General features: G+C 37.7%; 2 protein-coding genes across 12 annotated transcripts in view; one reads left to right on the top strand and one right to left on the bottom strand.

Annotated features, from left to right (window-relative positions):
• LOC134212457 (kinesin-like protein KIF21A) overlaps nucleotides 1–15,882 on the top strand; it is a 143,804-nt gene that overhangs the window by 92,703 nt on the left and 35,219 nt on the right. For all 10 annotated transcript variants that reach the window (XR_009979281.1, XR_009979282.1, XR_009979278.1 and 7 more), the window contains exon 4: nucleotides 10,113–10,251. Coding sequence is in view for 5 of the 10 variants with exons in the window: in XM_062690347.1 (XP_062546331.1) it covers nucleotides 10,113–10,251 (139 nt within the window). In the remaining 5 variants the exon portion in view is untranslated. The remainder of the gene's footprint in view (nucleotides 1–10,112; nucleotides 10,252–15,882) is intronic.
• Nucleotides 13,260–14,267, bottom strand: LOC134216589 (uncharacterized). 2 transcript variants are annotated; one of them, XM_062695446.1, is made up of 3 exons: nucleotides 14,044–14,267; nucleotides 13,688–13,984; nucleotides 13,260–13,628 (listed from the first exon to the last, which is right to left on the bottom strand). In XM_062695446.1, the coding sequence occupies exons 1-3, from the start codon at nucleotides 14,187–14,189 to the stop codon at nucleotides 13,373–13,375; spliced, it is 699 nt and encodes a 232-aa protein (XP_062551430.1). In that variant the 5' UTR covers nucleotides 14,190–14,267; the 3' UTR covers nucleotides 13,260–13,372. The 2 variants fall into 2 exon arrangements, with proteins under 2 accessions (XP_062551430.1, XP_062551431.1); XM_062695447.1 differs by having other exon boundaries at nucleotides 14,073–14,198.

The following is a 15,882-nucleotide window of genomic DNA, read 5'->3' as shown; positions in this document are numbered from 1 at the left end:
ATTCCACAGGGGTTCATCTGGTTCTAGTTGAATAATGATGAACTATGTTGCTGCTGTTGCCGTAGTAGTCAGTATATCATCCACTGATGGTTGGCACCTACTCAATCGGATATTGGATCACCGGGCCAGTAGTGTAGCTTGTCTGCAGGCTCGATATCGAATAAAAAAAAATATGTGTGGTCGGTTGTCGACGCCGCAGTCTCCGTCGTTATGCGGCGGTAATTGGTCAAGGACGCCCGGTTTAGAAGAGGTATTTAATATGTTTGCTTTTCCGTCGCGCATTGCTTTAATTGTGTACGCCGTGCCGCAGCAGTTGTAGCCGGTTCGATATACTCAATCACTTTGAGATTTTCGGAATGGACGTAAAGGACAATGTACCCGAGTAGACAACAATTGCTCAGTTACAACAAATCGGTTCTTTAATGGAAAGAATTACGTAGGTAGTGATAGATATATTATAGACAGGTTTAGACAAATTCTAGACCGCTGAAAGTGACTGGGTTTGATTGCCTGTTTCCCGAAATCTGGAGAAAATCACTTAGAAAACTCTAAAAGTTTTCCAAATTTTAACAAGGACTATTTTATTTATACAAAAAAGACATTTGAGATTTTCATTGACATTTGTTGCCATTCCCGGACTGATATCTAAGATTTTCTCGACATTTCTTCAAGAATTGCTTGAGAAATTTTTCTTTATTTTTTGAATGTTGAAGGACCTCCGTTGCTGAAGAAGAAAGTGTGTAGGAGCCAGACAATACTAAATACTCGTCCTACTTGGTTGGCATTGTACAAACAAAACATATGAAAGAGTTTGTTCTGAAAATAGATTGCGTGAGCTCGACGATGTGCCTGGTGCTAGGAATTTGGTTTCATCAGTACTCGCTAAGTTGCGGAGGTCCTTCGTAGCTGAGTTGGGAATGCACCTGTCTAGCTCACTAGTTTCGTGGGATCAAACCCGGATGAAGTGGTTACCCTCCAATACATTTTCCAAACTAAATCTATCACATGTTGTACATATGCATAAATCGTGTTTCAGACATAGTAACACTCCTTTGGGCTTACTTTCTTCGCTGAAAAGTTGCCTCACTTGCAAATGCTTGACTTTCGGGGTGGCGTACACATTGTTATACATGAATTAATTAATCGATAATTAGCAGCCGACCAGCGACGATCACCATTGAAATAAAACACCGCACAACACAAAGCAAAAAGTTGACTCTCCACTACGCAACCGGTGCGGTGTGGAAGCAACAGGTGGCGATGAAGGTAGCCACGGATTGCGACCACCTGTTGAATGTGTGCAAACAAGGTAGCAGGGCAAAAAAAATCAAAACACTTTCCTTTCCTCCTTTCATCGGTGGCGCTGCTGCTGCCGGCAATCAATCGCCAACCAATCGAAAGGCAGTGGAAGCGAATGTATTCAATTACGTTGTAATGCTCGTATCGATTATGGGAAACCATTCGCTGGGTATATCGACCGGCGCTCGTTCCGCCTAGGTATACGTTAGTGTTGCACTAAATTTGTTGAAGTTTTTCTTCTTGTGGACTTCATAAATGTCACCATAATACATGGATTAAAACGTGAGGTGAGTCGATTTTAGCAATTCTCACGTGAGGTGACCATGTTATTCAAATGGGGCTATACGACTCTTCTCACGCCATTCGAGCAATCTCACGTCACTCCACTCGTAGAATAAGCTCAAGTACCATCTCCCCAATACAAGACAAAATCCGTCAAACTTCAATGAATAAACAACCGACAAGCACGCATGACGTTGAGAATAGAAACAAATATTAGTCATACACGTTAGCCCAAATTCAAGTCTGCGTTGATTTCGCAAACCATTTGCGATTAGTGCACATTAAAATTGATAACGAATCACAAATGATGTTGACTCGAAAGTACAGAAAATTAGGCGCGTCAGTTTTGTGTTTCATTTAGTGATAAAAAATCCCTAGTATTTGCGATAACCAGAGGTTCATTGTATTCTACTGGATCAATCGATGGTACGACAGATTGTATTCATTGCATTTAAGTTGTGTCTAGATTGGAAACGCAGTATAGATATGGTTAATCAAGTATGGAACTAATTTGATTTCGAGTGATGTTTTATTATTTATATTTTTTTATGATTCCATTTATTGCGAATGCAATCTGGCTGGCGCTTAACATTCAATTCTGTACAGCTTCATTTTCTGTTCCTTCAGAAGATCTGAGATGACCATCGAAATTTTTGAATTCTTTTTTTTATTATCTTACGTTTCTCATACCTGCCATATTTCTGTCTGAATCCGTGTATCTTACTAATTATATTTCAAAACTACGGATAGAAGAGCATGTACTTTTGGTTATCATTTTTGTGATTCATATTTTATGGGACTTGGGAAGTGAACAAAAATGTGACTCATTCTTCACAGATTCATATCAAGCTTAATCGCGAAAAAAGATTTAGATATAAGCTGTCAAATACTTTGTTTTGTAGTTGACATGAAAATATCCAACATTTCAGACTCCACGGAACAATTCCGCTAATGGCCAATCAGCATATCACTAAATTTTATAAGTTGCCTTAGCTTAGACTGACTGTACATATCAATGATTGCTACTCCGTGATTAATCAGAACTGGTGTAAATTACAGTATGATCCAAGTGAATATAGGGATGTACCAGCCATTCTTGAGGTACACGTTCCAGCAGCTAACAAATCTAGATCAATAAGGGCGCCGGCCAAGTCCTTAAAGAGACCGAGAATACCTCTGCATCCGCACAATACCACGGAAAGGAAGTTTTGGTAATTGGGTAGGGTAGATGAACTGAAGCTTAACCAAAGATTCACCAAGGAGAGTGATTTAGTCCTGTCCATGCCAATTTTTTTTAATAGGGGCGAGTCTGGAATTAAATTCACGACCTCATGCTTGTATGACAGATTGATGAAAAATCATGAATACTGTACTGTCGCATGCCATGTTTTGGAAATTTCACGGAAAACTGTTCTGAATTTCAATGGGACATTTTTCATAAGTTTGAAAGAATTTAAAAGTAAAAGTTCCCATAGTCGTGGGTGTTCCTATAGTTGTGGTATATTGTTTTTACACAAGTTACAATCACAGCAACCCATATCCCCTATCAATTTATTGACCTGTCATGAAACAAAATAAAAGAAAACAGGTTTAAAGTTTCATCAAAATTGGTAAAGTACAGTCGTCTCTCCACATCTCGATATTGAAGGGACCATCGAGATAGGGAGAGATCGAGGAATGGAAGAAAAATTGAAATGGGTACTAGATCCAAAAAAAGCTCGTTGGTATGAAAAACGACAACAAAACAAATGTCATTTCTTGTTGTTGATGTGTTTGTTATTGTCCAAAGATGGTCTAGTAGTCTAAAAATTTGAACATATCGACATAAGGGGAGTGAATCCAAAACAAAATATGATCAGGACGCATCGCGATAGAGAGCTATCGAGATAGGGAAGTTATCGAGATATAGAATGCTCAAATGTATCTAGATTGAAGGGACCGAGAAAACCATCGACATAGGGAGAAATATCGAGATGTAGAGAGTCATTATCAAACGATAATGATTGCAATTTTCATGTGGAAACTTTTCACGTGAAAACAGTAGGCGAGTTCTCAAATTTTGCACATTTTTTGATTTTTTGAAAATTTGATTTTTTCCATCCCTGGCCAGTAATAAAAGTGTTTGATTCATTCTGCTTATTGCGGTCGGACATCACTTTACAGTCAAACGATACCTACCCATTAACAATTGTTCCTTCCTGTAATTTTGTGGAGACACGGTCTCTAAATAGCAAAAATCACCTACTAATGTTCCTTTTGTGTCCCTAACTGACTTCAAGGACGCGGCTAGTGCCGTTATTGATCTTTGTATTTATTGAGTTACTGAAACTTGCACAGTAGTGAGAATGATTGACTAATCCCAGTCAGCCGTTCAGTTGATTCATTGTGCAATTTTACTGATTCTGGTCAATCACGGAGTAGCAATCATAGATATGTTGAATAAGCTAAATGACTTTCGGCCCAATGGTTTGTTCGACCAAATGACATATTCGACCAAACAACTTTCGGCATTGTGGCCTTCTGCCAAATGACTTTTCCTGTTTAAAAATTATTTACAACAGAAAGTTCTATGATCTGTCTGCAAATAATCCGTACAACAAAATAAGTTTACAATTATATTTTTAAAGACATTCAAAAACCAACATGCAGTACATTTTATTTTTCAGTCAAACCTCCTCATGTCGATGCTCTATGACTCTTTGTCGACTCATGGAAGCAATTTATTCCATATTAAAAAATATATTCTTGGTTACTGTGATGGTCCCCCCAAAGATCTTTGCAAGGATGTGCAATTCCTCAACTCGATATTTCCATGAGTCGATGGTCCCTTCGATATCGACTCATGGAGGTTTAACTGTAATAGAATTGCATTAAAAAAGGCATATTGGGTCATTTAAAAATAATCCCCATATCCCAAGTTATACGCCTTCGAACGAGTCGTTTTTATGCAGATTCTTCTCAGATATTTAGATAATTGTGACATGATTTAAAATGTCTCCGTGATATATTCAGTGCTCTGATGGCTTTTGTTTTCAAGATGCATGCTGAAAGATAAATTCGATTCAAATCCGGTGAGTTGGGAGGGTATCCAGTTAACGATCAAAGGCGTAGAAAAGCCCTTGATAAGAGAAACGCGGATAAAGAATGTAACTCTGCCAACACTGCAATCTATCTTCTTCATTAAAGAAGAACACATGAAAAGGAATACAGTCCCTTCCCGATTTTGGCAACACAACCGGATTTTAATGTTGCCAAAATGGGGATGTTGCCAAAAACGGGAAAAAAATTTCATACAAAATTTCATTTTTTTTTTGTTTTCATGATTGATTCTAAATATTTAGAATATGTACTACAAAGTATGTGGAGTGTGTTTAAGTGATGCACGTGCATCATAATTGACATTTTTGCGGTATTATTCATAACTCGGAGAATGTAGTTCAAACAGATTTGAAAAAAGCTTCAAGAATGGTAATCAAACGATAATGTAACTAATTAGCCAAGTTCATAATACAAATTTAATAATAAATAATATTAGAAATTAACAATAGCGTCGGCCACGTCCTTACTAAAATTTGTGGAAATGTTTCTATTGTATAGTCGGGATTCGCTGGTTGGGATTTTAATACTTGGGTCACTTTTTAGTTGGGCCTCCGCTGGTTGGGTTCTGGCCCAACTAAAAAGCAACCGTACGTCGAAATTCAATGTAAACACGGAAAACGGGATTGGGTATTACTGGACATCATTTGTGATGTTCAAGTCGAAATACACGTGTTCAAATGGCTGTCAGTTGACCCAACTAAAAAACCGAATTCGTTAGTTGGGCCGAGGTCGTGGCCCAACCAGCGAATCACGACTGTAGTTCATTGAAGTGCTGACTTCAATCTGACATCTCATATATATTTTAGTCCACCAAAAATGCTGATGAAAATATCATAATTCACTATATAAATCAAATAGCGATCCGACGACAAATTTCGAATTCTTATATAATGGCTTTTGATGGAGGAAAACTTTCTTGTGGTCGGTGTGATTAAGAGTAAAGTTCTTTCACAACTTTGAACGCAAGGCATAAGACATTCCATTGTTTTAGAAAATGGTAATAGAAATCTGCATTCTGCACATTTCTGCAGAATATCCAAAGTGTGAAAAACCAAATCCCTTTGCACTAATCGGTCTCCTAGCACTCAACCCAGGAATATTTTAGGCGGCGATGATTGATCCATGAGCACAATGTGCACCTCGCACTACGAGTGACAGTGTGGCCAAGTGGAAGCTAGAAGACCATTTGCGGCATGCCACCTTTGACAACTGACAGCAGTCAACCTACGGACAAACTGGTGCTCTACTTTCATTATTATAACTTTGAAAAGATGGAAGAATCCTACATCAGACTTAAGAGGGAAGCAAAGCATTACTGTCGAACTGTTGGCAAACATGCTGGAATCAAAAGGCTCGTTATGCAATTGACACATCAGGAAACTGGAAAAGCCCATAGTGTTCTGATATTAATCGCTAGACAAATTTTCTTCAATTTAAAACAATAAGACTCTTTGAAATAAAATTATTGCTTATTGTCTATACGTGAATGCAGCAGAAAGACTGATAAAATGACAGTTTCTCGACTGATATTAGAAAAGAGGCACATAATGAGCATAACGACTTGATGGCTATATAGCGCATATAGAAAATCGCACTAGCAATTAAATCTATTGGGGCTTGCTTGCTCCTGGATCACTTATGAAGTATCGGTTGCATTGTGATGTAAACAGCGGGCTTCGCCTAATAGGTGTTGTACTATGTACAACGGTGTGAGTCAGCTTGTCGACGACAAAATCAGTGAGAATGCCAAAAAATACGACATTCTACGGTGGGCTGGTTAGATTAGGGTAGTGTGAATAGGGACATGGAAAACGTGAATAAAAAGAGCAGAAAAGTTTCAATAGACATTGTTTGCAATGAACGGTAATACGAGTGGTGGTTCATTAATTCATTGAAAGTGCCCACTATTCGTACAGAGCCCATAATACGCATATAAACCTTAATGATATTCACTTTTGATTTTGTTTATCCTATAACATATTAATAAAAAGGTTGTAACTCTAAAAAGTAATAAAAAACATGTTTTCGAAGTTGTTGCCAAAATCGGGAAGAAAATGTTGCCAAAAACGGGTGTTGCCAAAATCGGGGGTAGACAAAAACGGGTGTTGCCAAAATCGGGATGGGACTGTAAATGGTTAATCCAGGTAAAATTTCACATACCGCCATTTAATATGTTCACACCACATGATAATTGAATCCAATAAACAAAGCAATTGCATTTCATAATTTATCATTGATTTGCATATGTTATCTTTCTATATAATAAAAATGACATGGTCTTCAGCAGATATTGTTCGTTATTGTTTCCGACGGGTTTATATGATATTCCATCATTCAAAAATCACGAATAGGGTTGAGTAAATCGTGAAAAACTGAAATTAAGATTTGTTTAGGAATTTCGCTTAGGCAGTTCAGAACGTTTATTTTTGCATACTATGCAGAACAACGTCTGCCGGGTCGACTAGTTGAAAATAAATGTAAAGTGCATTCAAAATTTGTTCATTCATAAATGGTATGAAATAGAATTAAGCCGTTTTCAGCTGCTTGGCTGCTGTTTTTTGGCAGTTTGATTGGCGGCACATACCTATCCGCGTTTCTCTTATCAAGGCCTCTAGTGGGAAACATTCTCGACTCCCTGGGCATAGTGTATTCATTGTACTTGCCACAAAGATACATACTCATACAATGGCGGGCATAGAAAAGCTTTCAATTAATAACTGAAGAAAAGCTAAGTATTCTGAATATAAGTTAAAAAGCAGGCCAAGTTTCAGTTGGAATGTAGAGCCATAGAAGAAGAAGAAGAGTTGGGAGAAAATTCCGTTTCTTTCTAAAAAAAACGGAACAAGCTATCACAAATATCAATTGTCTTTTTTGTCCACGAGCTGACGACCAGTATTGCCAGAAAGTACATTGGTTATAGCCTGCTGAGTTATGATAGCCACAGAGCTACTGAGCCAGTCAATTGACCTTTCCCGTCAAAAATTGTATCTCGCTTTATTGTCTCAGTTGATTCTTTGGCTTATTTAAGGTCAACTTTCCCAAAAAAAACATATTTTTCAAAGCCTCTAACTATTTAAAAAATCGAAAACAAAAACCAAAAAAGTGCTGCACGTGTGAACCGGCCTGAAAAATGTTCGTTCGAATGTTCGATCAAAATCGGGCAAATGTTAGGCCAATCTTAAAAAACAGAACTTTTTTATTTTTTGTTTTTAAATTTTAAAAATACTTTCAGGCGTCAAAAAATATGGGTTCTTTAGGAAAGTGGACCTTAAATCAAATAAAGAATCGACTGTTAAAGAAACTGTTAAAATCTGTTCGGATAATTTGCAGATTCCCTGTATATTATCGGGAAATCCTTCGGAAATGGGTTCGTCTGACTCTGATCCATTTTGAAAAAATCTGGGCGCAAACGACCCAGCCACTGCGTTGTTTCAGATTAGCGTTTACACCCAGGTTTTTTTTTACACTGTTTGGTTTTAGTCGTTTAAGACCTTCAGCGTCAATGAAACAATGAGCTGATCCTACCAAAAAATTCACAAAAAATCAAAGAAAATTCAGGGGGTATTTAAAAAGTCGTGAAAGTTCGGGTTTACCGAGAAATTGATGAATTCCAACCGTGTAAAAAAAAAACCTGGGTGTACACCCGATTCTGTTTTTACACGGATTTTTTTTACACGTCCGTGTAAAAAAAGTCCCATACAAATTTTTTGCAAAGTTGCTCCATTTTGCATGATTCATCGAGAAACCATAAAACTTTTTTTACACGGATTTTAAAATTTTGAACTGAAAACTTTTTTTACACGGAACGCATCCCCCGTGTAAAAAAAGAATCGGGTGTACTGTATACAACATACTTTTTTACACTGAGATATTGACTACAGAGCCATGGGGCCGTACCACCTACCTGTAAAACATTAATCAATCTGCTTTCCATTTCAGCGTTGTTGATGTTGTGTGAGCTAAGATAACAAACTATAAATGAAACGTTTATTTGAGAAACTACATATGTAACATTTTTGGCCTTAATGAGATTTTTATATAGTCGGAATCCTCGTCCAAAAATACGTATTCTGGCAAAAAATACAAAAAAAAATTGTTAAGGAATGTATGATTTTTTTTCGTTTGTTTGAGAAACTACATATATCCACGCACTTTGAAAAGCAATTATGGAGTACTGCTTACAGTTTTCGCACTGAAAGTGCCCCAGAGTGTTGATTTTTGCCAAAAACTATTGATCTGTATCGGATAAATCAAAAGATTCGGTGCCAATTTGTTGAAAATCAGTTTTTTGTTGTTTTCTCGAAATTTCGTAAAATGGATATATGCAGTTTCTCAAACAAATGATTCAAATGTAACCCTAGATCTTGATTCCAGAGTTATTAATTTTACCCCACTTACAATTCTGCCACCGGATTACGGTGCAATTTCAATGACTTGTTATCATAGTTTATCCTATGAATGAATATGAATTACTGCTAGTTTAAAATATCAAAGATTATTTCATGCAATATTTTATCAGACGTGTTCTCAACCAATCTCTAGACAGACTGAAAAATAATCTCTATAATGTTCTTACACGTTTGAATAAACATCACCGTAGTGGTCTGACTAATGAACCTCATTGCGTTTGACCGCTAATTCAATTAATTTGCATGAATAAATGCAGCAAAAAGCGCTAACAACAGCGCAGTACCAATCAAACAAGAGCGGTAGCACACCCAGCGACATCCAGTCTACTCGTTTTTCATCATGCAAATTAGTTACGGCGACCACCAACGAATGTCTGCATATCATATCGACCGGTATCGGCGGAAATTTTTAAGTTGGATTTTTTCCCGACTTCCCTATATGTAGTGTTCGTTGTGATTACGCCTCACATGATTTGAGTATATGACATACAAACCTACAACTTGGAATAACAACCGTGTATTATGAAAACTGTATAAGAGCTTAGTGAACACCAAGTTGGGAGAATGCAATGCTTCAGTTGAGGGATGCGATGCAAGTAAAAAGGGCATTGACTGATTTCTATGTAGTATTATGTACCATGCAGCAGAAAGCATTTGTTTCAAAGTTATGAAAACCACGATCATCATAATGTTTATGTTATAGAATCGCTCCAAAAACAAACTTTGAAATGGGATACTTTTTATAGAATCGCTCCAAAAACAAAAATTAATATGGATAATGAGAACTATCCTTTATTAATTCGGTTTTCGACTTTTTGAAATTCTGTATAATATATTTTATTAATGCATAAAGACAGTAAAATGTACAGTAAATTTATTACCGATTGTTTTTGTTTCTTTCTGTAAATAAGCATCTGTTATGCCTTCATATCCACATCAAACTCAAACCACATGTGTAATTGAACCACGAGAAAGTCGCGCAATTTATAACTTCATGTGTATTTCGTTTCCTTTCTTTTGCAGAATCCGCCCACAGATACCACGCGAGCTGATAGACATGTGCCGGGTGTGCACTCAAGTCACACCCGGTGAGCCACAGGTCTATCTGGGTTCCGATAAAGCCTTCACCTTCGATTACGTGTTCGATGTGAACGCCACACAGGTATGTTAATTTTGATGTTTAATGAAAATAATTGCCTTACTGGGGTTAGCTTTATTTATAACCCTGTTCTTATTATATTGTTAATTTCACTGCAGCAAATGATTACAAAGCGTTTCTAACATATTAAGAATTTGTCAGTGAAATGAATGAGACTTAGTTTAGCAACATATTTTAGCGCTTTTGATATCACGAAATTCAAACCATTCAAACAGTGGCGACGACGTCAGCATTGAAACAAAATTTATTGGTCACTCAAAAAAAATGTTCCAAACGAATAGGAGATTGTCAGGTGTGGCACATGGTGGTACTCTTTTTATTGGGCTCTAGGTGACTTCTGTAAATATTCATTTCAATTATCGATAAGAGTTTTTCGTAGGTAAATATTGTTCTGCGTCTTTGTTTTTTTAATGAGAGCGATAAAGCATTGATTACGAACAAATGGGAAATTATGGAAATAATATGGTCTATCTCTTGTATGCTATTTCGACTTTTAAAGGGTATTTTTTTTTCATTTTACATATTTCATAAGGCACAAGAAAATATCTAGAAAATATTTATTAAATTTTAAGCTTTTTTTATTTATTTAAAAAAAAAACCTTACTAAACACATGTTAGTAAATCACAAATTAGTAAGCCTTGAATCTGATCTGTCAAGTGTTCAATGAAAAATTTGTTTAGCACCCACCAAAATGGCCACTATCGAAATTCAGTTAAAAGCCTACGCAAAAATTATCGGAACGGACCGAAACTGTCAGGTGGACCTGAAACGGTCTGTGTTTCAAATTGATCGTGATGTGAACGAAATCAAAATTCCTTTACAAGCAATCGTAAAACTACGTAAACCAGCGCTTTCGCCTCCTCAAATAACTTCGTCCTCTATCCTACCGACACCGCAACAGGCCCGAATGAGTCTTCCGGTCATTCCCAAGTTCACGCAGCCGCCACCCCAGGAACCCCGATATCACGATGATCTGAACATGCAACCAATGGAGTCAACGTTCAATATTCCGATCAACGTCGGAAACGAACGGAAAATGCTCAAGACAACCGTGCGTTATCGAAAGGCTCCAAAACCTGTGTCTACGGAGATCCAAACACAAACCGAAGAAAAGCAAGAAGTTTTGAGTGACATTTATCCGAAGGATCCGGTAGCCCGAGCTCTGATGTTCCACCAAGATCGATTGCAACCTGTGAAGCAAGCATTGCGGGAGATAAAGACCAAGATCAGCAATCTCAGGCTAGAGCAGAAAACGACCCGACAGGGTAGCCAAGGCATGGAGTACTACTACGGAACTGACAATAGTGCCTGTCCGTTCATCCAGTACCTGATGAAGCAGGAGCAAGACGGCCAGATAGATATGGACACGCCAATTTCGAAAATTGTTGGCACCGACTATCTGTTATCCTTCCAGCACGAGCAAGGTGCTGATTCGCAACAGCCGAGACCTAGTACGAGACCATCGATACGGATCAGCTCGGTGGGTCCACTGGAGAAACGTGACAGTGCGGCTACGGGTACGGGTGGAAGTGAAGGGTCCCAGAGAAAATCGACTGCGGAGGAGAATGCAGATATGGATTTGTTGGATCCGGCTACGCAGGGACCTAGCTAAATAGCATATTGTCTATGTCAATAAATACCTGTGTTGGCGCTATCTAACTTTGGAATTAGTATAGTATTTATTTTCTTCGGTGATTGCACTGCGTATCCTACTAGGATACTGGAACTTGGCTTAGATATTCAGATGTTTATAACTATTCAATGAAGTGCCTATTGAATACTAATCAGCGATGCGGCATTGCTCCGATGGAAACAATTATTATACATAATACATACAGCCAAATAAGACATATCTCATTTATGCTTTTACTCTACAATAAATAATAAAAAGTCAATAATCACATAGACTAACATAAAGAGGTCGTTGCTCATTGAGGTCTTCGCCATTGCAAAAGAATAACCATGAAGAACGCTCATTTCTACAACTTCATTGATGCTTCCAACCATGCTTCATTCTAAGGTTCAGATACTGCGGCTATGGATATACTGAATAGAACAAAAATGAGCCGACTAGTTTTTTTTGCATTTATGTGTGGTGACGGTTTTATCGCCTCATGGCTGCTTTTATATATACCACCACTGTTCAGTAGAAAACCTGGTGAGACAAAAAGGCTAAACAACGGTATACTACTCAACGAATAAATGTCCCATCTGCTCGTGCTATTCTACGTACATGAAGCAAGTTTACGTATAAGCAACAAACTGCTATATGGGACATCGTAGTCTTTTGTTGCTTTGAATTGGAGAAACCTCTTCTTTGTGCGGCGTATGTAGATGCTGGTGATATGAAAGCAACTTTTTTTTTGCAAATCATCATAATGTGTCGTGTATCACGAATGGTTACAACACCGTCGTAGTCATCGATTTTTTTTTTCTTGCTGTTTCACCTTCACCAGACCATTTTAACCGACGTACCTTTAATTGATTCCCAAAAGTTAAAGGGTACTGGTAGTAATGAAAAAAAAAACCATTTTGGACGATTTCCTTCGAACAAAAATGTCGAATCTTACATGGTAAAACTGTCAAAACGTACGCAAACGTATCTATTGGGCGGGGCTCTTTAGTCTCTAAACAACGCATCATTTAGTTTGACAGATTAAGAAGTTCGTTCGGAAAGAAAGTTCGGTCCGGATTCCGGAATTCCCTACTTCCGAATTCTAATTTGGTGCTACGACGACAATACTTTCGTTACCGTTGTAGAGCTCTCCAGTCTGAAACTTCTACCTACCACCTCGAAAGCTCATCTAATACTCTTTGAGTCTACTTTCAGAATGTGCGTCCTCAAGTTTGGACAAGGCAAGTGAATTGAACAAGTCGCTTGAATTGAACGCGATTAAATCTACAAACGCGAAGCTAATCTGTATTGCCTCAACGTGGGACGTGGTTTTTGATAGGATAATTAATCGTATACAGCAGTTTATACAGTTCATGAAAATAATGCCTCAAAATTAACTTTGGATTAAGTAGTTTATTTATTTCAGTAACATTCAAAAATTAAGGTAAACTACCCTAACTCATCAAACCCACACAGACTAATGCTAATAACGATGCGCTAGTTAGGAATTATGTTTTTGTTATACGCTTCATTTTCTTATAACTGCCTCCACCAAGAAGTGACAGTAAAACTTTCGGAGGATATGGTCTTGCTCTCGGAGCCATAGCCCCGTACACCTCCATTGCACCGATCGTATTAACCACGTATTCATTGCCTGTGTTCACCATTCGCACACGCATTTCGATCAATTCTGCATCGGATGTTACTTCTCCATCGGTTGCAAATTGATAAGAAAACTTTGAATCAACTATACGAAAATCCTCTCTGGAAAAGGTAATATGTTAATGACTTATTTATTTATTCGTAAGGCAAACAAAATTTACGGAACAAGCTTTTCCATGTCCAGTCGAAACTGTTCGACGGAGATGTTCTCCAGTTGTATTTGGTCACCTTCGATTTTCACCACATTTTGAACTCTGATCAGGCCACCGAGCTGTATAGCTTCCAGAAGTTTTCGCTTGTTTCTACAATTAGTTGCATCGGTGATGTTGCTCTCGCTACTAATTTCGAACGTTTCACTTGTGGATTGCAGCTGGACTTCGTAGATACTAGTTTGCACCATGTTGCACGAATCAATGTCCTCTATGACGTACCGAACTCGCAATAGAACGATTCCTTGCCTGGAAGAGTGAAAGTTCGGAAAAGGGTGTGTGAATGGTCAACATATTATCGATCTCACAATCCAGCATCGATGATCGATTGGGCTACTTGATCGGCTTCATCTGCAGTTAAATGTGCATCTACATCCGGATTCGAAGAATCGCCTGTCGGAACACCGGCACTGTAAACGAGCAGTAGACTGGACAATATGACAAATGTTAACATCTTCACAAGTTAAGAATCCTTTCCACAGAACTGTCAAAACTAAACTGTGGCAATCTGGGATAGACCGCACCAAATAGACCGGCAGTATCAGCGTAATACAAAAACAAAACTGTTTCGTTTTGTTTCACGAAATTGTGCTGATAAGAATGGATTATTCTTGGCTAAACTGGTGTGCAGCAGAATGCAGTCCTGCGGTGCGCTTGATACTCGCTATATGTATAGTGAATTATTCTAACGTTTTTTTTTTAAAGTTTGAGGATCTTTGGATACATTGGTAGAATTGCCGAGGACGAGGTGGCACTTGAGAAGACTAGTCAATATCTGATAGTCAATATTACCTGGAATCCTTATCAATGATCTATCTATATATAATAGAAATGGTCTGTGTACTTATCCGCATAATACAAAAACGGCTGTATGGATTTTCTTCATTCCTTCAGCAGATATGTTCGTTACCGTTTCCTAAACCCGTTGGAAAGATAAAGATATTGCAACATTGGGGAATCACGAGTTGAGTAAATCGCGAAAAACTAAAATTAAGATTCGTATGGAAATGTTGCATGGGAAGCTCAAAAAGCGCATTTTCGCCTACTATGCAGGACAACGTCTGCCGGGTTAACTAGTTATTAATATTGTTCACTTTATCTAACGCCAATGGTTTTTCTCTTGTTTGTTCTAGTAATCAACACAACCCAATCAAAAGGAATTTTGTTGTGATGGTTTATCTCTTGGCGTTTGATATTGTTATATATCTGGTTTCTACCATAGACGGAATTTTTACTAATTTATTGGTGGAAATAAAATAAAAATTGTATTACCGTATAGGTATATGAAGAAATTGTAATCTGTCATTTATTCATCGTTATTCATACATTGACGATTCTTGTATTGTATTCGCATTTTGGGAAATGTTTGCTGTAACTTGCTTTAAAAGATATTTTAGTATCTAAAATATCTTTTCTTGCTTTTATCTTCAAAAATCGACAACTACCATTATGGCTCAATATATTATAATACAATTTTTCAAAACATTTTTTTGAAAATTTTATAATCAATACATACTATTGTAGAAGTTATTTTTGATTTCCTTATTGGACAAAACAAAATCTGTGCTAGCGATTTATAGTTTATTGTTTATCACAGAATTTGGTCAATGACTATGACTTTGACAATGAATACAGAGTGAAGGATAGGAAGAATTCGACATCACGTTTTGCTGTACGTTGTAAGTACCTGTTGGTATCAAGTGCGAATTATACTTGCTTGATTTTCCAGGAATCAAGCTTCTGGAGGTCATTATTCGTGGCTTTCTAGAGTACACTCCGGAGGCAATCGCTGAGAAGCTGGATCTACGGATCTACGAGTCGTCGGTCGGTCAAGGCTAGTGACTTAATCGTGTTAACCGATGTAATGAGGGCATGCAACCATACATGCCTCATGTGTGCGGAATTCATTGCAATCTGCAAGAAATCCTCAGGCAGGAACTAATCAGGACGACGACCCGGCGTTAAATAAATAGCCATTTTTACCACAAACCTTCTCCAAATCAGCAGAATGAAGAAACACCTCGCCGTTATCTCAGTGGTCATGACCTTTCTTACCAATTATGTGTTCTGAAGATTCTGTCAGGATTGTTCAATTTACAACGAAAACGTTAAACTGTTCGACTTCCTTAACCAAAAGGACGTAGACA

Source organism: Armigeres subalbatus, chromosome 2 (assembly GCF_024139115.2).
Source record: "Armigeres subalbatus isolate Guangzhou_Male chromosome 2, GZ_Asu_2, whole genome shotgun sequence".
Lineage (NCBI taxonomy): Eukaryota > Metazoa > Arthropoda > Insecta > Diptera > Culicidae > Armigeres > Armigeres subalbatus.
Note: the sequence above shows the minus strand (reverse complement) of the source record. Positions and strands in the feature narration are given on the sequence as shown.